The sequence below is a fragment of the Lynx rufus genome, unplaced genomic scaffold (assembly GCF_022079265.1).
Source record: "Lynx rufus isolate CCGP_SWC_20201006 ecotype Redwood Valley unplaced genomic scaffold, mLynRuf1.p SCAF_8, whole genome shotgun sequence".
Taxonomy (NCBI): Eukaryota; Metazoa; Chordata; class Mammalia; order Carnivora; family Felidae; genus Lynx; species Lynx rufus.
The window spans coordinates 114,708,018-114,731,677 of NW_025814896.1; the positions used below are offsets into that span (position 1 = coordinate 114,708,018).

The 23,660-nt window shown below is 37.8% G+C and overlaps 1 protein-coding gene across 2 annotated transcripts in view; it reads right to left on the reverse strand.

Annotated features, from left to right (window-relative positions):
- Positions 1–23,660, reverse strand: part of YIPF4 (Yip1 domain family member 4) — a 42,419-nt gene extending 18,759 nt beyond the window's left edge. The window contains exons 1-4 of one of the 2 annotated variants that reach the window (XM_047067844.1): positions 23,362–23,660; positions 9,036–9,189; positions 6,758–6,929; positions 3,464–3,541 (exon numbers count right to left, since the gene is read on the reverse strand). In XM_047067844.1, the coding sequence (XP_046923800.1) occupies positions 3,464–3,541; positions 6,758–6,929; positions 9,036–9,189; positions 23,362–23,440 (483 nt within the window). In that variant the 5' untranslated portion in view covers positions 23,441–23,660. The remainder of the gene's footprint in view (positions 1–3,463; positions 3,542–6,757; positions 6,930–9,035; positions 9,190–23,361) is intronic. The other variant, XM_047067843.1, reaches the window with a different exon arrangement.

Below are 23,660 nucleotides of genomic sequence, written 5' to 3' on the forward strand. Positions count from 1 at the left end.
TATATCCAATTACCTTCACTACAACTACAGTATACTTTGTCACTACTTTCCTTAAAGTTGTAGAAGGATTACTTTTATTTTAAATTTTTTTATTCATTTATTTTGAGAGAGAGAGAGAGCACAAGCAGGGAAAGGCATAGAGAGAGGGAGACAGAGAATCCCAAGCAGGTTCTGCTGTCTGTACAGCAGCCCAATGTGGGGCTGGGACCCACAAACCATGAGATCATGACCTAAGCCAAAATCAAGAGTTGGAGGTTTAACTCACCCAGGCACCCCAGAAGGATTACTTAAAGGGATCACAACCATCTTAATTCAAGCAAAAAATTCAAGGTCTAGAAAGCTACATGTGGTAATTGCAGACTAAAAGGGAAGGGAGGGCAGGAAGAAGAGACTGAAGGAAAAAATATTTTTTAGTGGCTACTGTGTGTCAAGCTCTGTGATAGATCAAGACAGATCAAATGCAGCAACAATCCTTTAAGTAGATATTACTGCCTCCATTATGAAGAAACTGATTTTTAGAGAGACAAAGTGCTTTGTTCAGGAAAGCAAAGTTGGTAGGAGAAAAGAGTTCAAATTAAGATCCAGGTCTCTTAACTCCTACATCAACAGTTCCAAATTACCAAGGCATTTAGTGATATCTTTTTTCATATAAATATTACATGGCATTGTGTTAAAACATAACAAATAATATGTGAACAAATATAATTTTAAATCTCCATTAGAATTATTTTATATTTCCATATGCAGAGTGAAAAAGTTTCACAGATAAATGTTATTCTAAATTTATTTAAGGGTTTTAGGTTAAGATAATGGATTGAGCACATATATCTAGTATCATTCCCTCTTGAAACTATACTAAAAGGGGAAAAACTTTTTTTTAAAAGAGGCATAAAAAATGGAAACTAAATCACAAAATGATCATGCATTTTGAGAACACTGCACATGCCTGGGAGAAACTAGGTAGCAGAAAAATACATAGAGGCCATATAGGTTGCTCACTAGGGAAAGGAGAACTGATCCCTAAGTGACACATTAAAAACGTATAAATATGAAGGCACACCTCAGCACTCACCACAAGAAGTGATAACTAAAGGCTCAGTGAGCTCTGGATGAAACCCCTGAGCATTCTCAGAATACAGATAATGCAGATCAAGTTCATTCTCATTACTCACATACCTTACACTATTGTCAGTAATGTAAGCCCCAATGTATATATGAAATCATGAATAAAACAGGAAAAAAAAATAACACTATCAAAAGAACCAGCAACAAAAGTCTGATCCTAAACTCTTTAAGTTTAGATCAGACACATGAAATAAAGAGAATAAGTGTAATGACAAAAAAGCCATTTACAAGAATCAAAGTATTATTTTGTATAAGATAACTGTATAGTTTTGGAGAAAATAAAGTTTGATGAAAGTTATTTCCTCATCTTTATAGTAATTGTCAGTTGTGACACTTTATGAATGATGGTATTTTCATATTCTTTGTGGCCTGCATGGTGTATAGATAGCTATATATTCTATATCACAAAATACAATGTTTTATTTCATTAATAATAGAATTTTCTTCAAAAAAGAGGCTTAAACAGAAGAACAGAAGGTGGGACAACAGCAACATAATTTTGGAAGCTGGAAAGCAGATAAACAAGAGCTAAGTAACATGGCAGATCTTTCTACCAAATGTGACAAAAGAGCTCAAGATCTCTACATTTAGCAATCAATTCTCATTTAGTACACTGAATCACTTCTCTGCCTGGCATCCCCTCTGCTTTACTCTCTCCACAGAATAAACTACTAGGAAAAAAAAAAAAAAGAATAAACTGTCAGAATTCCTAGGTTTAAAGTAATTCACAAAGTCTTATTTAATGGGGTAGCAATTCTAAAGGTGTGGCTAATGGGCTCCTGAGGGTCCCAGCAACTCTTCCAGAAGAATGGAAGGTCAAAACAATTTCATTTCTTTTCTTTTTTATTCTTTTCTTCCCTTCCCTTCTTTCCTTTCCTTCTTCCCTTCCCTTCTTTCCCTCCCTGTTAATGTTTATTTATTTATTTTGAGAGAGAGAGAGAGAGCGTGAGCAGGAGAGGGGCAAAGAGAGGGAGAAAGAGAATCCTAAGCAGGCTCTGCACTGTTAGTGCAGAGCCTGATGCGGGGCTTGATCCCATGAACTATGAGATCATGACTTGAGCCAAAACTGAGTCAGATGCCTAACTGACTGAGCCACACAGGCGCCCCGATAAAATTCTATCCTTAAGCAAAAATTAGAATTTTGGAAAAGTTGTGTCTACCACTGTAAGGTTAACAGTTTTCTAACACACATTTCTGATGAGATAGGAGGTGATATTAAAGAATGTGATTTTCTGTTAGTGTACAGAAAGATGTGTCAACATTTAGAAGATCAGCAAAACCCAGTGAACCAGTATTTTCCAAATGATCATGCATGGGTAAAAAGATTCACCCAAAGTGACTTTTAATGAGACAGAATATAAAAAGTTCATTAAAAGGGTTTGAGATTCCTTATTGCAACAAACCTTTAAGAAACTACTACTTGTTGAACGTAGGTGTAGGATCAGAGAAGAATAGCCACAATCATCTGAAAAAGCTACTAAAATACTCTTTCTTTTCTGGGCGCCAGCGTCTGACTCTGGATCTTGACTCAGGTCATGATCGCACGGTTTGTGAGTTCGAGCCCCACATCAGGCTCTGCACTGACAGGGTGGATCCTGCTTGGGATTCCGTGTCGCCCTCTTTCTCTGCATCTCCCCCACTCACCATCTTTCCCTCTCTCTCAAAAATAAACATTTATTAAAAATAAATACATAAAATAAAACTCTTCCGTTTCCAATTAAATATCTGTTTAAGGCCTTATTTTTTTCATATACTTTAACCAAAACAATGTTATCAGAACAGACTGAATGCAGAAAGCAGATAGGAGAATCCAGCCTCCACTAAGCCAGATATTAAAGCTACTTACACAAATGTAAAATAATGCCACTCATCACTTTTTTGTTTTGAAAAAGATTTTTTGCTACAAAACATGTTATTTATGTTAAAATGTATTTCATTTACTTTTAAATGAACAAAAATATATATTTAAAATTTTTATTTTAATTTCTAACATGGTAAGTATTGATAAATATAACCCACATAAAGACATCTCTTTGGGACCTGAGACCAAAAAGTTGGAGAACTGCTGTACTAGAGAATAAATTATATGCTTCCCTGAAAAGCTGTAAATTACTTATGAGTGGTATGGGATCTTTTCTTTCATCTTCCTTTCTTGTAACATTTATTGAGCATGCACAATACTAACATGCTGATCATCTTAAAGGAAGTAGCATAACTTAAAAGCAATTCCACGACAAGAAATAGTTATGATGAATATATAGCTACTGATGATATCTACAATACCAAAAATAAAGCTTATGATAAAAAACAAAGGCTATTTTCAAAATTAACCACTTACTTCTCCACCAAGAACTCTGGCCAGTAAGAAAATTGTTAGGGAACCAAATATCCAAATAGTTATAATCCATGAGACCACCTTAAGGGAAAAAAAATTCATGCAATTAATAACTTTGTACCAAAAAATTGATTAATTTCCCAGGAAGTCAATTCTCTTCTAATACAAGACAGCTTGGTGTTTCCAATTTCAGGTTATAGAGTTTGAATTCCCAGTTATCTTTCCAAAACCTAGTAAGAATGCAATGTGTTAATACAATTTTACATCCAAACTGAAAATTTAGCAATGTTCAATTGCCTAAGGAAATCTCAGTATTTCAAGATCTATTATAAAATATTAATGCAAAAAAAGAACAAAGTGTTTACTTTGTAAACCTCTGGTTTACAGCATCTTGCAAGGAAGATTCATCACCAAAAGAAGTTATAGATCTTCTTGGGAGGTCTTTAAAATTTACATTAATTACATATGTATCTAAGTGATGGAATGTGGAAGACTTTCAGACAATTTTAACTCCTGAGACAATATAATAATGATACATGCCTCCACTTCTAAGTTTCATCTGCTTCGAGGTTCTAGAGATAATGAAGCCCCAAAAGCAAAATAAGCACAATTATTGCCCAGATCCTGGTTTCTAAATATCATTCCCTGATAAAAGGACGAGGATTCTTTTGATAAGTAATTGATTCTAGGGATGGAGCACGGAAGATAAAAGATGAGCCCAGAACACTCTGTAGAATTAGAAGGAAAGGAAATGTTCAAAAAAAGGATGGGAATATGTCTAAAGGACACAGAAGCTAACCTAAAGAAGCTCTCATTGGCTAAAGCAGGGATAACCTCAGCAATAAAATAAGTGACAATAGCACTGGATGATAATCCAGAAAATAAAATAAATATTCATGGTTCCATACTGACATAAATCAATCAATCAATGATTAAGCAATGGTAAAGAAGGGATAGCTGCTCCATACAGAATACCAATTAACACATGTGGAAGGAATGAGGAAAACAGAAAACTACCATTCAGTAAACAATAGTAATAATTGCTGCATGCAAGATCCATCTGTAGATACTAAAATTAGTGGGCTAACGTTTGATGAGAAACACGATGTCTGCATAGTCATCAAGTATGTCTACAAGATATTTATTAATTGAAAAAAGTAGGGACGCCTGGGTGGCTCAGTCAATTGAGCATCTGACTTTGGCTGAGATTATAATCTCACAGTTCGTGAGTTCAGGCCCCATGTTGGGCTCTGTGCTGACAGCTCGGAGCCTGGAGCCTGCTTCGGATTCTATGTCTCCCTCTGCCTCTGCCCCTCCCCCGCTCATGCTCTGGACTCTCTCTCTCAAAAATGAATAAAACATTTAAAAAATTATTTTTTTAAAAAAGGGAAAACAGCAACTTTACAGTGGAGGATTTAGGCACACACCACCTCATCACCTAACCAAGTGACCAATGTTAACAGCACCAGTAATAAGATATATCAAGGGGTGCCTGAGTGGCTCAGTTGTTTCAGCATCTGACTTTTGATCTCAGCTCAAGTCATGACTTCATGGTTCACGGGATTGAACCCCACGTCAGGCTCTGCACTGAAAGCATGAAGTCTGCTTGAGATTCTCTCTTAGCCTCTCTCTCTCTGCTCCTCCCCTGTTCACATGCTCTCTCTCTCTCCAAATACATAAACTTGAAAAAAAAAGATACTCATATCACATACTCCTTGATAGTATACTGAGGTGGGCACAAAGTAGTATTCTTGCTAAAAATTTATGACCCCAATCTAGTCATGAGAAAATATCAAGCAAAACCAAATTGACCAACATTATATGGAGGTAGTAATCTGTTTTAAGCTTTAAAACCCTTTGCTCAGGGGCGCCTGGGTGGCTCAGTTGGTTAAGTGGCCGACTTCGGCTCAGGTCATGATCTCGCGGTCCGTGAGTTCGAGCCCTGCGTCGGGCTCTGTGCTGACAGCTCAGAGCCTGGAGCCTGCTTCCGATTCTGTGTCTCCCTCTCTCTCTGACCCTCCCCTGTTCATGCTCTGTCTCTCTCTGTCTCAAAAATAAAATAAACGTTTAAAAAAAAAAAAACCCTTTGTTCAAATCAAAGATTATACAAAATAGATAAAATTAGAGATGCTCTAGATGAATGATTAGTGGTAGGTAGTAGACCAGCGTCCCCACTCAACTTCTTCAATTCACCTTACACTTCCAACAGAATACATGATATAAACTACTGATCTAAGGTAAATATTAGTAAGGATCTTGCTATTGGGAGATTATTCTGGATTATCCAGATGAGAACTAAATGTAATCACAACTGTCCTTAATAAAAGGAGGCAGAGGGAGTTTTGACTACTGTAGAGAAGAAGTTAATGTGACCATGATAACAGAGATTGTAGTAATGCTGTCAGAAATCAAGGAACATTGACAGCCTCTGGAGTGGGAAGAGGCAATCAAAAGAATGTGCCCTGGAGTCTAGACAGGACCAGCCCTGCTGACATTTTAATCTTAGCTCCTTCGAACTTATTTTGGATTTCTGACTTCCAGAACTATAAAAGCATAAATTTTCACTGTTTTAAACCACAAAACTTGTGGAAATTTGTTATAGAAGCAACGAGAAGTGAATTCATTTCTGAATCATTTTGTGATGAAGTTATTTTTTATTCCTCTAACGCCTTAAACTAGGAATTAAGGAGTGATGTGTGTATGTGTATTTTGATAATAAAGATAAAGCCCCCGAGAGTAGAACAAAGTATTATATAAAAACAAATACTGTTGGAATCCTCGTCATTATTTATTAAAATAATTTTTCAAGTAAACTCTAGGCAATGTGGGGCTCAAACTTATGACCCCAAGATCAAGAGTCACATGTTCCACCAACAAAGCCAGCAAGGTACCCCTAAAATATTTATTTAAAAAAATGAATAAAAGGTAAGAACACATTATGAGTATTGTGTTTTAAACCCTTCATCCCGCGGGGAAAATCATAAAAGGCAAGGGCAGCTCTTTGGTCACTTCTAGTCACTATTCACTTCTGCTCAGCTGAGAGTAGTCCCATCTATTAACCCCAGTTGCCAAATACTAATACTTTCTATGTGAATGATGATGTAAAAGTATGGAAAGCATTAATCTAAGGTATTCCCTGCTTATTTAATTAAGAAGAGTTCTAGAGATGAATACAGAAATAATGGGTATAAGTAAAGCATTTCTCAAACATAACGTAGCATTACCCTTAACATTTGGCTATTTTTACTTTCAAACCTCTTAAAATATTTCATTTTGTATAAAGTAAGATATACTTACCCTAAACTGTCCATATAATGATATCATGGAAAAGAAAAGAACAACAGCCAGAGGGCCCCAAAAGTCAGGATTGTCTCTCACCACTTGTCTATTAAAACCAAGTGATGGCATTGGCATCAGAACACACCGGATTTTGTAGTAAATATCCTTTAGATCAATATCCAATTCCTCCCTATAATATAAAATAAAAGTTCTTAAAAGACACACACTTCTAAATACTCAGCTGCAACATAATTTAAGAAAAGTTTAAATATGACGGTGTTGTCTCCATAGGTCAACAAAGCATTACATCTGAAGTACTGTATTTCACAGATTCCACAGATATTACATTTTCTTTTTTCTTTTTTCTTTTTTAAATTTTACATCCAAATTAGTTAGCATATAGTGCAACAATGATTTCAGGAGTAGATTCCTTACTGCCTCTTACCCATTTAGCCCATCCCCCACCCCACCCCTCCAGGAACCCTCAGTTTGTTCTCCATATTTATGAGTCTCTTCTGTTTTGTCCCCCTCCCTATTTTTATATTATTTTTGTTTCCCTTCCCTTATGTTCATCTGTTTTGTCTCTTTTTTTTTTTTAATTTTTTTTTTAACATTTTATTTATTTTTGAGACAGGGAGAGACAGAGCATGAACAGGGGAGGGTCAGAGAGAGGAAGACACAGAATCTGAAACAGGCTCCAGGCTCTGAGCTGTCAGCACAGAGCCCGACGCGGGGCTCAAACTCACGGACTGCGAGATCATGACCTGAGCCGATGTCGGCCGCTTAACCGACTGAGCCACCCAGGTGCCCCTGTTTTGTCTCTTAAAGTCCTCATATGAGTGAAGTCATATGATTTTTGTCTTTCTCTGACTAATTTCATTTAGCATAACACCCTCCAGTTCCATCCACATAGTGGCAAATGGCAAGATTTCATTCTTTTTGATGGCTGAGTAATACTCCATTGTACATATATATACCACACCTTCTTTATCCATTCATCCATCGATGGACATTTGGGCTCTTTCCATACTTTGGCTATTGTTGATGGTGCTGCTATAAACATGGGGATGCATGTGTCCCTTCGAGACAACACAACTGTATCCCTTGGATAAATGCTAAGTAGTGCAATTGCTGGGTCACAGGGTAGTTCTATTTTTAGTTTTTTGAGGAACCTCCATACTGTTTTCCAGAGTGGCTGCACCAGCTTGCATTCCCAAGATAGTACATTTTCAACATTTCAACATCTCTAAAATTGGGATGCTTATCACAATTGCTGGTGTCTTCCCTTAGCCTGGAGGGAAGCGAAGAGCTTCCAAGATCCTCCTTTCCATTTGCCAGTCTACTGGAGGAACTACTACTTTGGGACAACTTTAAAATCTTCTGCTTGAGCCCTTCTTGACTATATTAATAATTCAGTCTGCAATCCTATATGATGTGGTGTGGGGTTTCCATTCTCAGGGAAAATTTTTCTTCCAACACCCCACCCATTGCCAACTTGAGATAAGCAAACATCCTTGCTGCCTCTTTATGTGTGGTGGGTTTTTTCTCATCTATTCTTACACTAAGAAGACAGCCCTTGGATATCTTAGCTTTATACTGTCTTACATAATTTTTCCTTCTTATTGATAAACATAAAATAACTGCATCTTAAAATCTATTGTCTTAAATTTGATGAAATGTGGTATATTAAGAAACAGAATGTTTCGGCACTTAATCTACTAGTAATTACAGAGATTAACTTGATAATGCCTCAATTTTACAGAGCTACAGGTTCCTTCTCAAGTTGTTAAATTCTTTACTTTTTTTGCAAATGATAATCACTTAAAAAATTTCAAGTACCATGAAGAAAGTGAAAGACTCTCTGTAGTCCTTCTAGTGGTAGCTCTAGAATTTCTATATGGGAAAGATTTTAGAGTGATAACCTTTTTGGAAGTTTTAATTTGCCTTAAACTGAATTTCCACAGCAAGCACCCTGCTTTTTTACTTAAACTGCATGTTTACTTGAGATAGTTATAGGCCCAAGTAAGCCCTAACATTTGGAGTATACATGCGTGTGTTTGTGTGTGTGTGAGAGAGACAGAACCATAATTCATTCAATTTTAGCCATTCATTAGGTTAAAAATATCCTCCCATTATTTCAATATTTCCAATTATTAGTAAAATTGAAAAACAGCTAGAGCCTTACATCAAAAAGGTTAAGATTTTCCATATTTGTCTTTAAATAACATGAAAGAATACAATAATCCCACAGACTAGTTCTAAAAGTAAAAAAATACATATTACTATTTCTACATACAAGAGTGGCTTGTTATCTTCAGGATCATCATCTTCCACTTCCAAAAGCCAGCCATATCCTCTTTGTCTCAGAAATGTAGTAGCTGTAGATTCTTTAATAAAATCTCCACCAAGGTTTAATTTGACATCTGGGGATGCTATCGAACCACTAAGATCTTAGGAGAAGAGAGGACAAAATTATAAATCAAGGTAAAAATGTGTGAATCTTAACCAACATGAGCATCATATTCAAGTAAAATACTTATCATTTTTTAAAAAATGTTTTAAATTTGTTTTATTTTTGAGAGAGAGAGAAAGGCAGAGAGATTGGGAGAGAGAATCCCAAACAGGCTCCACACTGTCAGTGCAGAGCCCAATGCAGGGCTTAAACTCCTAAACTGTGAGATCATGAGCTGAGTTGAAACCAAGTTGGATGCCTAACCCACTGAACCACCCAGTCACCCCTAAAATAACTATCATATGAAGATCTCTAACTACGAACATCTGCTATTACATACGATCCTCATATTTTATAGCTGATAAAAATCTAAAAACCATCTTTTATTTTACAACAAGAAAATGAAACATGAGAGAAGTGAAAACATAAAAGATTTTAAATAATTAGCTAGACTGGTAAAAAAAAATCTAGGATTGTAACAACTTTATATGGAAGATATATACAAAATATGTGATATCATTTCCGATTCCCTTCATTATTACATATACTATGTTCTTCAGAACAAAGTGATTATATAAATTCTTTCTAAAGGCATTACACATATACAGAAAACCTTACACAAAATTTGCTAAAGAAAACTACAGATTTTTCTCTACATTTTTATGTATTATTCATACATCCTCTCATTTAAATCACCAAATAGCTATGTTAAGTGCTTGGTTCTGGATAAATCTGACTAGTAAGAGATCCCCACTATTTCAGCTAATTCTTTTCTTTATATATTCACGTTATTCATCTTTAGTTTGGGCAACAATAAATGTGTTTTGGGGTTTTTTTGGTTTTGTTTTGTTTTTAGGTCAGCTCTAAAAAGGAGTGAAGAGGGGTGCCTGGGTGGCTTAGTCGGTTGTAAGTCCAACTCTTAATTTCAGCTCAGGCCATGATTTCACAGTTCACAAGTTTGAACCTACATCAGGCTTTGCAATGACAGCATGGAGTCTGCTTGAGATTCTCTCTCTTCCCTACCTGTACGTGCCTGCTCTAAGTAAATAAATACAAATTTTAAAAATCATTTTTAAAAAAATAAAAGGAGTGAAGAGATTCAGTTATGGACCTTACAAAATAAATTCCATTCATAGTTTCAACTGTGCCTTAGAGATTACAGATAATCACACTTGTACAAACGCCCCATTTTCTGGTTGGGAAAAAATGAGAATAGTAAAGGACTTGAGGTCATACAGGAATTAAGAAAAAAAAAATCTGTAGGCACAGACAATATGCACTATTAAACAACCATCAATGCTGTTAACCAGAAGCCACATGACTGGAGTGGTACTTTAGAAAATAATCTTGGGGTGCCTGGGTGGCTCAGTCGGTTGAGCATCTGACTTCAGCTCAGGTCATGATCTCACAGTCTGTGAGTTCGAGCCCCACGTCAAGCTCTGTGCTGACAGCTCAGAGCCTGGAGCCTGCTTCGGATTCTGTGTCTGCCTCTCCCCTGCTCATGCTCTGTCTCTCTGTCTCAAAAATAAATTAAAAAAACATTTAAAAAATTAAAAAAAAAAAAGATCTTAAGATTCTCTCTCTCCCTCTGCCCCTCTCTCCTGCTTGTTCGCCCTTTCTCTAAAATAAATAAATAAATAAATAAATAAATTCTTTCCAGGTTTAACAGTATATGATTCTAAAGTTTTTATAAGGGAGTTTACTCAGCTATAAATAAAATGCAAGGCCTTTTGTATTCACTGTCCTTCCCTACTTAGTTTACAAATAGTCCCTGTAAATGCTATCATAGATTCTTGTGATTAAAATATTCTCTGAAATTACTTTCTGCTTGTTTTAATCTAAGTAAAAAAAAAAAAAAACAACTCAAAAGAGGTATAATTTAACTATAATTACATTTCACTAGGTACAAAGAATGCTTTTCTTGATTTAACAAGAGGAAGATTTTGATCAGGAAGTCATTAGTATGGCAGCGTCATTAAAGGTTTTAGAGTATGAGGCAGGAAAGGACCTTGACAACTGTTTCCTGGCCTCCAGAAAGGACTGCACTTAAAATTCTTAATCTAAACAAACAAAAGATATATAAATTATGGTGCAAAGAAATACTCTGATAAAGAGTCATATGGGGCGCCTGGGTGGCGCAGTCGGTTAAGCGTCCGACTTCAGCCAGGTCACGATCTCGCGGTCCGGGAGTTCGAGCCCCGCGTCGGGCTCTGGGCTGATGGCTCGGAGCCTGGAGCCTGTTTCCGATTCTGTGTCTCCCTCTCTCTCTGCCCCTCCCCCGTTCATGCTCTGTCTCTCTCTGTCCCAAAAATAAATAAACGTTGAAAAAAAAAAATTAAAAAAAAAAAAAAAAAAGAGTCATATGGTTAGCAGTCTGTCATAGCATGGATGCCTGAACCTCAAAAAGACACCTTTAGCTTAAGATTTTGTAGTATTTTTCATTCCATTTTCATAAAGCAAGAAAAGATGACGAACATATGCAAGAATGCCAGCAATAGCAGTTTCACACGTCCCTTAGTGCCCCCAAAATATAATTAGGTGTAGGTACAAAAAGCAACAAGAAATGTCCAAAAAACTGGTAGTTAGCCTAACATGTTAGCAAGTTAACAAGAATGTCAGAAAATAACAAGATTCCCAACTACTCCAGGAGCACCGGTATCTTAAGTTAAACCAGAGTGAGAACCAGCTAGCTTGGTTGTCAACTCTAGGATAGGTATTATAAAATATTAATTTTAAATTATTTCTTACTATATATTTTATAATATTCTTGTCATTTGCTAAATAAAAACATGTAAAGAGAATAAGTGGATTTAAAAGAAAATAATCTTTGAATAAAATCTACTGCAAAAGAAAATCTTAAAAATGTTTCCACTTCTATTTGCCTGAGAGTGAGGAAGATCAGTAAATTTCAAGTTTAACAGAAAGCCACCTGGAAAAACTACAGGACAAGATTTACTAGTAATTCTCCCTTCCTTTAAACGCCAAGCTACTGTAGGGGCATCTGGGTGGCTCAGTTGGTTAAGCATTCAACTTTGACTCAAGTTATGATCTCACAGTTTGTGAGTTTGAGCCCACATCGGGTCCTCTGCTGTCAGCACAGAGCCCGCTTAGGATCCTCTATCCTCCCTTCTCTCTGCCCTTCCCCTGCTTGTGCTTTCTCTCTCAAAATAAACAAACTTAGAAAAAAAAATAATAAACTCAAGTGTATCACTAGGTGAGGGATCTTTTCTCTGAATCTTCTCAGTCTAACAACTTCACTCGGAAAGATGAGTAAGAACTCAGTGCTGTAAGATAGTATACTCAGGATGAGATTTACTGTTCTGCTGCTTATATGTGTAAAGAAGCTTTTTCTTATTTAACAAGCAACAAGAATGAGGATAAAAACCACCGCATTTCATTGGAAAATGAAATCCATGTGTGCTTAAATCTAAAACAGAATTGTATATTTGTGCAGCACAACAAAACAATCACATGTTTGGGGTGCCTGGGTGGATCAGTGGGTTAAGCGTCAGACTTTGGCTTAGGTCATGGTCTCGTGGTTTCTGAGTTTGAGCCCCATATCCAGCTCTGCTTCAGATTCTGTGTCCCTCTCTCTCTCTACCCCTTCCCCACTCACACTCTGTCTCTCTCTCAAAAATAAACAAACATTAAAATAAATAAAAATAAATTAAAAAAACAAGCACATTTCACACTGAAAGGATAAAGTCCATTCTTCCATCTTAGTTATAAAAACATTTTGGGTGCTTTGGTGGCTCAGTCAGTTAGCATCTGGCTCTTAGTTTCCACTCAGGTCATGATCTCACACTTCATGGGTTCCAGCCCCACAATGGGCTCTGAGCTGATGGTGCAGAGCCTTCTTGGGATTCTCTCTCTCTCCCCCCATCTCTGCCTGTCCCCTGCTCGTGCTCTCTCTCTCTCTCAATAAATATAAATTTAAAAACTTTTAAAATTTACTTAAGAAAACATTTTAATGCTTGCATAGATCAAAGAAAGAGATCAAGAAACCAATGCAAGTACATAATGATTGCTAGATTCACATTACAGTTTGATGTTATTCCATAAGAAAAAATTTTAAAGCCTCTTATATAACTGTATCTTAGGTTATATTCTTATTCATAGTATTTTGATTTATGGTTTTAATAGCCTTACTATTCGATATTGTAAATTTTTTATATTGTACATATTAATCAAAATCAATTAAATCAGGGCTACTGACTGCCTCAGTTGGAAAAGCATGTAATTCTTGATCTCAGGGTCATGAGTTTGAACCCCACAATGGGTGCAGGGATTACTCAAAAAAATAAACTTAAAAAAAATCAATTAAATCTCCTGAACCTACCTTTGGAAAAATTAAATCTCATTTTGGCATAAACATCATTTAACAGAAATTTCTTTTGTTTGCCTTATGAGTCTTTTAACTGAATCTTTTATTCTGAAATAATTGTAGATTCACAGGAAGTTGCAAAAATAATACAGAAAGGTTACATGTACCCTTCATCAAGCTTCCTCTAATGGTACCATGTCATAGAACTATCAAAACCAGGACACTGACATTGGTATAGTCTGCAGACCTTATTCAGGTTTTACCAGTTTTATATGCACATATTCGTGTATTGTATATAGTTCTGTGCAATTTTATCACCTTTATAGATGTATATAATACCTTATGAATTTAAAATATATGAAAATAAATAGTTTAATTATTTTAAATGGTAAACTTTGCTTGACCACCTTTTTTCTCCCCATGAATGGCTGGCTAAAAAGTCATTTTCAGAGCACCTGGGTGGCTCATTCATTTAAGGATTTGACTTCAGCTTAAGTCATGATCTCACAGTTTGTGGGTTCAAGCCCCGCGTTGGGCTCTGTGCTAACAGCTCAGAGTCTGAAGCCTGTTTCGGATTCTGTGTCTCCCTCTCTCCGTCTCTGCCCCCCCCCCCCGACTCATTCTCTAGGTCTCAAAAATAAATAAATGTTTAAAAATGTTTTCAATAAAATAAATTTAAAAAATTTTTAAAAAGTCAGTTTCAACTTTCTTAATATTTTAATGTTTACCTTATTTCTGACACAGAGAGAGAAAGAGAGACAGAACATGAGCAGTGGAGGGGCAGAGAGAAGGAGACACAGAATCCAAAGCAGGCTCCAGGCTCTGAGCTGTCAGCACAGAGTCCAACACGGGGCTCGAAGTCACAAACTGTGAGATCATGACCTGAGCCAAAGTCGGCCGCTTAACCAACTGAGCCACCCAGGTGACCCTCAACTTTCAAACAGGGAAGAGAAGCTATTCTTGCACACCCATTATATGCCATGTATTACACTTCATTAGCCTATTGTATACTTGTGATAATATCTACATGGATATGATTTTTTTGTTAAAGTAGAAAGTTTTTAGAAAAAAGAAACTAACAATTCCTTTGTCTACACTACTAACTTGTATCAAACGTAATATCCTTTCTGGGGAGGGGGATCTTCACACAAAGAGTAGGCTAAACGTTTGGCCACCTTGACAAAAAATTATCATTTACTCATGGGCTCCTGGGTGGCTAGTTGGTTAAGTGTCCGACTCTTGGTTTCAACTCGGGTCATGATCTCACAGTATGTGAGCTTAAGCCCCACGTCGAGGTCTATGCTGACAGCGAGGAGCCTGCTTGGGATTCTCTCTCCCCACCTCTCTGCCCCTCCCCTGCTCACGCTGCCTCTGTCTCTCTCAAATAAATATATAAATAAACTAAAAGAATTATCATTTACTCAAAAGAACACTGATAATAATTATTGGATTATTATGTCTACAACTTAGTGATTACAATAATGTACTATAAGTTGTAGATAGTATGATTCCTATATAGGAGTGTCTTAGCCTGTTCAGGCTACCATAACAAAAAGACCATAGTCTGGGTGCCTTATAAACAATAGAAATGGATTTCTCACAATTCTAGAGGCTGGAAGTCTAAGATCCGGGTGCCAACAGAATCAAGTAAGGGCTCTCTTCTGCCTTACAGACTTTTCCTTGTACCCACATACAGGAGTGGGGAGTAATAGGGAGCTCTGTGGAATCTTTTATTAAGAGCACTATTCCCATTTATCAGGGTTCCACCCTTATAACCTAAGTACCTTCCCCAAATCCCCACCTAATACTATTACATTGGGCATTTCCTAATATAATGAATTATATGGGCATTTCAATATAATGAATTTTAGGGAGACCCAAACATTCAGACCGTAACTGGGGGTAAGAAGACTGAAGAAGGCTGAGCTCAAAAAGCAAAAATTGAACCCAGTTTTCCTATATCAACTTATATAATCAACTATCAGCTTAATGTTTCTTTTTAACTATGTCAAAAGCACCTAAAATTCAATATTCCAAAACTACATTCTTGATATCTAAGGTCTTCCTCTAGTTTCTTCTTTCAGTAAATGATACCATTATCCATCCAGCTGGATAAACTGGAAGTTCAATTATCCTCAACAATTTCCTTCATTCACATGCTCCCTGCTCCATCCAATCCACCATTAAATTGTTACTTTCACCTCTAAATATTTTTGAACCTGCCCACTGTTCTCCATTTCTACTCCCAGCACAAGCTATAGAAAACTGTGACTCCTGCCTGCATGACTATAATGGTCTACTAACTGCTTTCTCCCTAGTCACTCGTGTCTTTGTCTTCTTCCAATCCATTCTCTGAATTGTAGCCAGAAGATTTTTTTAAAAAATAATTTTTAATGTTTATTTATTTTTGCGAGAGAGACAGAGAGCAAGTGGGGGAGGGGCAGAGAGAGAGGGAGACACAGAATCCAAAGCAGGCTCCAGGCTCTGAGCTGTCAGCATGGAGCCAGATGCAGGGCTCGAACTCACGGACCGCGAGATCATGACCTGAGCCGAAGTCAGACGCTTAACTGACTGAGCCACCCAGGCGCCCTGCCAGAAGATTCTTTGTAAAATGCAATTCCTTCACTCTCCTGGTTAAAATCCTTCAGTGGCCTTCCATGGCTTTTTTTAGCTCATGTCCAAAAATCTCTATGCACCCTGCCTACTTCCCCAGAACAATTTTCTGCCCTTCCCCATCTGTGCTCTGGCCACACTAAGCCTCTCAGTTCTTTGAATGAACCAGGATCCCCTTTATCTCAGAAACTTTGTACCAAGCTGTTTTCTCCAACATCACATAATTAAATGCCACCCATTCTTCAGTTCTCATATACTTGCTTCAGGAAATTTTCCTTCATCTCTCAGACTAGATTCCTTTCATAGTCCTCTGGACTTTTCCTTCACAGCGTTTATAATAATATATTTGTGTGATTATTTGATTAATGTCTGTAAGTTCCATGATGGCAAGAACTAAGTGTTTTTGTTGTAGTTTTGTTTTGAATGTATCTCCCCAATACTTATAACAATGCCTGACCTATATGGTAGGCAACTAACAAATATGTAGTTCAACAAATGTTGAGTTAATTAATGAATGGAAGGGAAAATAGCTCCATAGAGTTTAAATCAATAAATGACATTAAAAGCTTTTAATAAAGCAAACATACAAAATTGGACTTGTATTTTGGAAACATAATCTTGGTCGCACAATGGAAGACTGATTTAACAGGGGAGAGATTTGCACAGGGGAGTATGGTCAGGAGGCTACGGTATAGATGAGAAATGGTAAGAGCTCAAACTAAGGCAGTGTCAGTAGAGGAGGAAGAATAGATTCATTATACAGTTATTCTGGAGCTAGTCTGAAATAGTTGATGACCAACTCAATATTGAAAAAGTGAAAGAAGAGACTAGAGACAAGTTTCTGCCCTTTGGCAAGAGGAACTATATCACAAACATTAAGTCACTTTCACTTTAGTACCTTCCCTGTTTTCAATATTAATCAATTAATCTATCAATAAATATTTATGAATTACTTAGCTTATTTCTTTAATGCCCTGACAGTGATATAAAAAAAGTGAGATACTTTGAGGAGTTTTTGTTTGTTTGTTTGTTTGTTTTTACTTTGAGGAGTTTACAATCTAATTGATAGTACTATATATCCAAACAATGGAACATTATTCATCCAGAAAAGGGAACAGTTACTAATATAAGCTGCAACATGGATGAAACTTAAAAACATTACTTTGAGTACTGAGTAAAAGACACCAGACAAAAAAAGTCACATGTTATCCCACTTACATGAATGTCCAGAATAGGCAAACCTATAGGGACAGAAAGTAAATTAGTGGTTGCCAGAGGCTGGGAGACAATGGAGAATAACTAAAAATAGGTATAGGTTTGCTTTTTTGAAGTGATGAAATGTTCTAGGGTTAGACAGTGGTGGTGGATGCACAACTTTATAAATAAACTAAAAACCACTGAATTGTATGCTTTCAAAGGGTGAAGTTTATGGTATATAAATTATATCTCAACTTAAAAATCTAATTTAGATAGCATGTAACATAAAACCCTATTAGTACTGTAAAACACGCTCTTCTGTAGGTAAATGACAATGCAAATTGCCAAGTGATCACAGGTGCCAAAGGAGTAAATAGGCCTAAGTTACTAGAGAGGTGGTCAGGAAGACTATGTAGAGGTAGAACCTGAATTTGGCTATGAGGGATAATGGGATCAGCAGTGAGGGAATGAGAAGAGAAATCATTCCAACGAAAAGAAATGGCAGGGAGAAAGGCATAGAAGCTGCAGGCTTCTGTTAGGCAGAGTTTATCTCCAAAAGCTGCAGAAGATAGAGTGGGGACAAATTGTTAAGAGTATAAAATATCAAGTAAAAATCAAACTTGTCTTTAGAAGTTAAGTGTTTCTTTATGCATATTCTGCAGAATCTGGATCCTGTGACACGCTCTTCACAAAAGGCTTTTGGTGTTCACTGAGTTTGGAAAATCCTGTATACTACAACCCCCACTTGAGTTTAAAAAATTTTTTTAAATTTATTTTTCGAGAGAGAGAGAGAGCAAGCAGGGAGGGACAGAGAGAGAAGGAGAGAGAAAATCCAAAGCAGGCGCCACACTGTCAGTGCAGAGGCCATCACATGGTCGATCTCACAAACCGTGAGATCATGATCTAAGCCAAAATCACGAGTTGAATGCTTAACTGACTGAGCTACTTAGGTGCCCCAAAGGCTCTGGGAGTTCTACATTAAGGAAACTCGTTTACCTTAGGTTAACACATCATTTGTCATGTGTCAAATTTATGTTGTCAGGGAACCTTCCCCCCTGGGCAACACTGCTGAAGATGGAAGGAAGCAAGCAAAATGCCAAAGAGTAGGGATTCTGGATGCTGAGGAAACAGGAAATAACAGAGATAGTATGGCTGTGAAAATTTTACTTAAAAATTTAATTTAAAATCCTGTAATTTAGGAGGGGGCCTGTGATGGTAGAGATGTAACAAACAGAGAAGACAGAGAAAATGCTAGAGAGAAAAAGTGAAGAGAAAGAAAAGTTCCACAAAAGGCAAGAAGATATGGGCATAAAAGCACTAGTAGAGGGTTATCCTTTTAGAAAAGAGGAAAGAAACCTTTTCTTTAAGATTTGCAGGGAAGATGAATGTTTCCATATAGATACAAAGATACTTAGAGGTACAAAAATATGAAGATGAGAAAATGTCTATCCGGTGGCTTACATCATCTTTCTTGCTTAGTTGTCTGTGTTCATGACTTTCCAACTACTTGTTTAATTCTGTTGAATTAGTACTGGCTTCAGTTTTAGAAGCACAACACCTTTATCTTAATCAAAAAGTATCACATGGTCATTCATTCATCATTGACTGAATTCCTGCTATATGCTGGGCTCAGTGCTAGGCAGTGGGTATGAGAAAAGCACAGCTTCTAACCCTGAGAAGCTCATGGTCTAAATCAGCATTGTTTTAGGTCTGTGAAGATTAATAACTATAAGACATGGACAGCCTCCAGCATGTATTGTACTGGCACAGTTCTTAAGTGAATGCTCTTTCCCCTTTCAACTGGAAGAACGCCTACTTATCCTCCAAAATATACCTGATCTGTCCCCGAATACTTCCTTGATCCTTTCCTGCAGTTAACCACTTCCTCCTTTGAACAATACTTTCATAGCATTTCCCATAGCATTTATTATGTACAATGAAATTTATCTCTTATTAGACCATTTCTTGGTGCCAGGGACTTCCTCATATGCAGACCCTTACACATGGAGGCACTTATTCCATCCTATATATATAAAACATTATCTATCCTTCAAAGTTAGGCAAATTATCATCTCCATTAAACTGTCCGTGATCTTACAGCTAGAAAAAATTTCCTCGTCTTCTAATCATCCATAACATTCTTTTAAAAAAAATTTTTTTAAACATTTATTTATTTTTGAGACATAATCGTTCATAACATTCTAAATCAGTGCTTCTCAAGCTTTAATGTGCATATGAATCACAGCAGGATCTTATTAAAATGCAAATTATGATTAAGGCAGACTCTGTTACTAAGTGCTCAGGATATAAACCAGGCAAAGAATTACTTATTTATCTGATACGAAATAAAGTCAAAGGATCTCTAAAAGCTTCTATACTACACTTTACATATACATAATGGTATCATTACACTGTTGCATTTATACACATGCATTTCAGTACTGCTTTTGGATATAGTTTTATACCATAGACTTGAATGATTCAGCCTGGGTTTCACTACTCATTTATTGGCTGATTCACACATAGCTCATGCGTTTTTAACTTGTACTTATGGAACTTGCTTTTATACACATTATTTTAAATAACTCACATTATGTATGCTATTCATTAAAAATTTTTCATTAAAAAAAATTTTTTTAAATAAGTAATCTCTGCACCCAACATGGGGCTCAAACTCACAACCCCGAGGTCTAGAGTAGCATGCTCTATGATTCAGCCAGCCAGCGTCCCTGCTTTTCATTTTATAGAAGACAATATGGAAGTTTATAGAAACTCTGTAACTCGCCCGATATCACATCACTACTATAAGGCTCAGGACTTTAACTGAAGTCTGCTGGCTCTAAATCCAGCAGTTTTTTAGTTACACTATACAAAATGTGCTAAGTTTTATAGTCCCAAGTATCAATGTCATAGGAGATAAAAGAAAGGAAGAATCATTTATCCCTTCAACAATTATTTTCTGATGTTTATAGTCTGGATTCTGTGGCAGGTGCTGGGACACAGAAACAATCAGGGAAGTCTGTTTCTGATGGACAGTTAAGCAAGGTTTCCCCAAGGAATGAGCATGCCAGTTCAGTGTTAATTCTCAACTTCAGGTAAGGAGCAGAAAGGCATTCGAAGCCTGGGGACTAGGATATGTATAGGTGTGGAGACAAACACTGAGTGAGGCACATTTTAGAACAAAGGATATGTGTGCATAAATAGTATAGATAGGTATCATTAAGAAAGACCTGGACAGAATCTAGAAGGAAGGTACACTGAAAATACTCATGGTTAGAGAAAAGGCAGGAAAAGGGAGAAGAAAGAAATTACATAATATGCTTAAGAACCAGGGAAAAGACCTGGAGTTACAGAGTCAAATTTTCATGTTAGAGAACAATAAAAACTAAGTGTGGGGCCAGTTAATAGTGAAAAGTAAGCAGCAGCAGCATTGCTAACATGTACCAAGCTCTTAACTCCACCAGATACGGTACTAAGTGCTGTGCATTTGCAAAATATTTGAGCACTGTGTATTAATTCCCATTTTGTATATGAGAAAGTTGAAACTAAGAGAGGCTAAATGACTTGGGCAATATCATATAGACAGTAACTGGCAAAACCAGGATGCAAACCCAGGACTCTTAACACTATTCTTCAGATACACTATTCAATTTATAAAAATATTTAAGAAAGCAGCATCACAATTTCACTAGCTCTTAATTCAGATCTTTCATGTAGAGGTTACTGAACTTCTCTAAGCCTCATTTTCATGACAAAATACAAGAATATGGGGCGCCTGGGTGGCGCAGTCGGTTAAGCGTCCGACTTCAGCCAGGTCACGATCTCGCGGTCCGGGAGTTCGAGCCCCGCGTCGGGCTCTGGGCTGATGGCTCGGAGCCTGGAGCCTGTTTCCGATTCTGTGTCTCCCTCTCTCTCTGCCCCTCCCCCGTTCATGCCCTGTCTCTCTCTGTCCCAAAGATAAATAAACGTTGAAAAAAAAAAAAAAAAAATTAAAAAAAAAAAAAAAAAAAAAAAAAGAATAATGAAGCTCAGCAGAATTCTTATAAAGATCAAACAAGTTATTTGCTTAAAATACTCTATAAATTTAAACTGTACAATGTTATACGCCTGAGGGTATTATTAGACATATATCTATCCTTGTCTATACATCCTCGGTATACAGGAAGCATAGGTATCCTTAAAAGGCTAAATGGAGAAGTTCGAATAAACCTTATATCCGTTAGGTTTACTTATTTCAGGCTTCTTGGTTTCGTGTACAGAGTCAGAGGGTTTGCTTGTTATATCATTGTTAGATTTCTTAGGTGTATTTAAGAGAGGTTATTCCAGGGGTGCCCGGGTGGCTCAGTCGGTTGAGCGTTCGGCTCCGGTCATGATCTCGCGGTCTGTGGGTTCGAGCCCCGCTTCGGGCTCTGTGCTGACAGCTCAGAGCCTGGAGCATGTTTCGGATTCTATGTCTCCCTCTTCCTCTGACCCTCCCCTGTTCATGCTCTCTCTCTCTCTCTCTCTCAGTCTCAAAAATAAATGTTAAAAAAAAAAAGAGAGAGAGAGAGGTTATTCCTGGGGGCAGGGGAGGATAGGAAACATATATACATAAATACACGAGTCTGAACAAGAATTCAAAATTTTTGAACAATTCAAAAGGCCATGTTTTTAAAGTCTGGAAAATTAAATTTGATATTCCTCCCGAAGCACTATGCTACCAAGTATAGATTAAACAAATCGAAATCTTTTGGGTTGCTGTATTTCACCAAATATTCATATTAGCTTTATTTATTTATTTATTTATTTTATTTATTTATTTAGAAAAAAATTTTTAATGTTTATTTATTTTTGAGAGAGACAGAGACAGAATGCGAGTGGGTTAGGGGCAGAGAGAGAGAGAGAGAGGGAGACACAGAAGCTGAAGCAGGCTCCAGGCTCTGAGCTGTCAGCACAGAGCCGGATGTGGGGCTCCAACTCACAAGCTGTGAGATCATGACCTGAGCTGAAGTCAGATGCTCAACCGACTGAGCCACCCAGGTGCCCCTATTCATATTAGCTTTAAGATAAATGTATCAGCTATGTTCTCCACGATAAATAAAAATTTTATTTTCCATTTTAAGTTACGACCAAAACTACAATATTATTTTTTAAACAACGCCACTGAGAAATCAAAACAAGGAAAACAAAACAAAGGAAAATAAGCTATACTAACTGATGCACTCTGAAATCAGATTTCTGAGCAAACGTTAGGCTCTCTAGATTGAAATTTCTACAGCTTTATGCATACTTTTTTTTTTCATATAGGGCAGTAAGTCTAGTCGTTGGCAAATAATTGGTGTATACAGTCTAACAAAATTAAAATTCGAAACCGACTAGCAGAGAAAGAGGTCAGAAAGAGTCTGGTAAGGAACAGAGAAAAGGAGGAAAAACTTTCCTACGATGTAGAAAAAGAAAAATCTCTCCGGCACAACGGCTTCCTCACAACAGCACAAGGAAATACGTAGATGCCCTTGGGGACACCTAACTGTATTACAAGAACTTCCAAACACACTTGGGCCCGCTTCTCTGAATATTGAGGTCAAACACTACACAACAGGAGGAAAACTGGGACGTAGGCAGGATATCGGTGTCCATACAAAACACGAACTCCTCTAAGAAGTTTGTATTCGCAGTGCCGAATCTAACATCGGCATAAAGTTCTCTCTCGGTAAATAAGAGAGGAACACAGCTCTCCTACCTCGTTTTCATTCTTTCACACCCACCCTCGCCAACTGGACCACTCCTTTTTTGATTAACAGCAAGTCATTGCAGAAATAAAATCTTACGGTTCCGTGGGCCCCGCTGAGGTGTGGGGAGAGCCAGAAGCCAAGTGAGTAATTTGGGACGCCTTCCCAAAGCCCTCCGTCCACTCAGGCCCCCTCGGAAGGCCGGGCAGGCGCAGAGGGCTCGAGTCCCCAGGCGGCTCCCTGCCGGTCCCCACCCGGCCGCAACCGCCTCGGCACCACAAAGAGCCCACCGCGTCGCACCCCGCGTCCACCTGGGGCTCAGGCTCACCTTCCGCGTCTGCCGAAGAGACAAAGGTGAAGTCCCCGTTCGAGGGGGAATACGCCGGGGGTGGGCCCGGCGGCTGCATCTCGCGGCCCCTCCGAGCCGGCGGCGGTGGAGGAGGCTGCGGCTGGGCCCAGGCCCCAAGGCGGCCGCGACACCGGCCCGCACGCGCGCCCTACGGTGAGGCCCGCGAGCCGGGAGGTGCAAGCTGGGAGCGAGGCCGGAGACGAGCTGCCCCGGAGTCTGCCCCACCAAAGTCTCTTAGGTGGCGGCCGCCCAAACACCACGACGCCGGCGCCCTGACA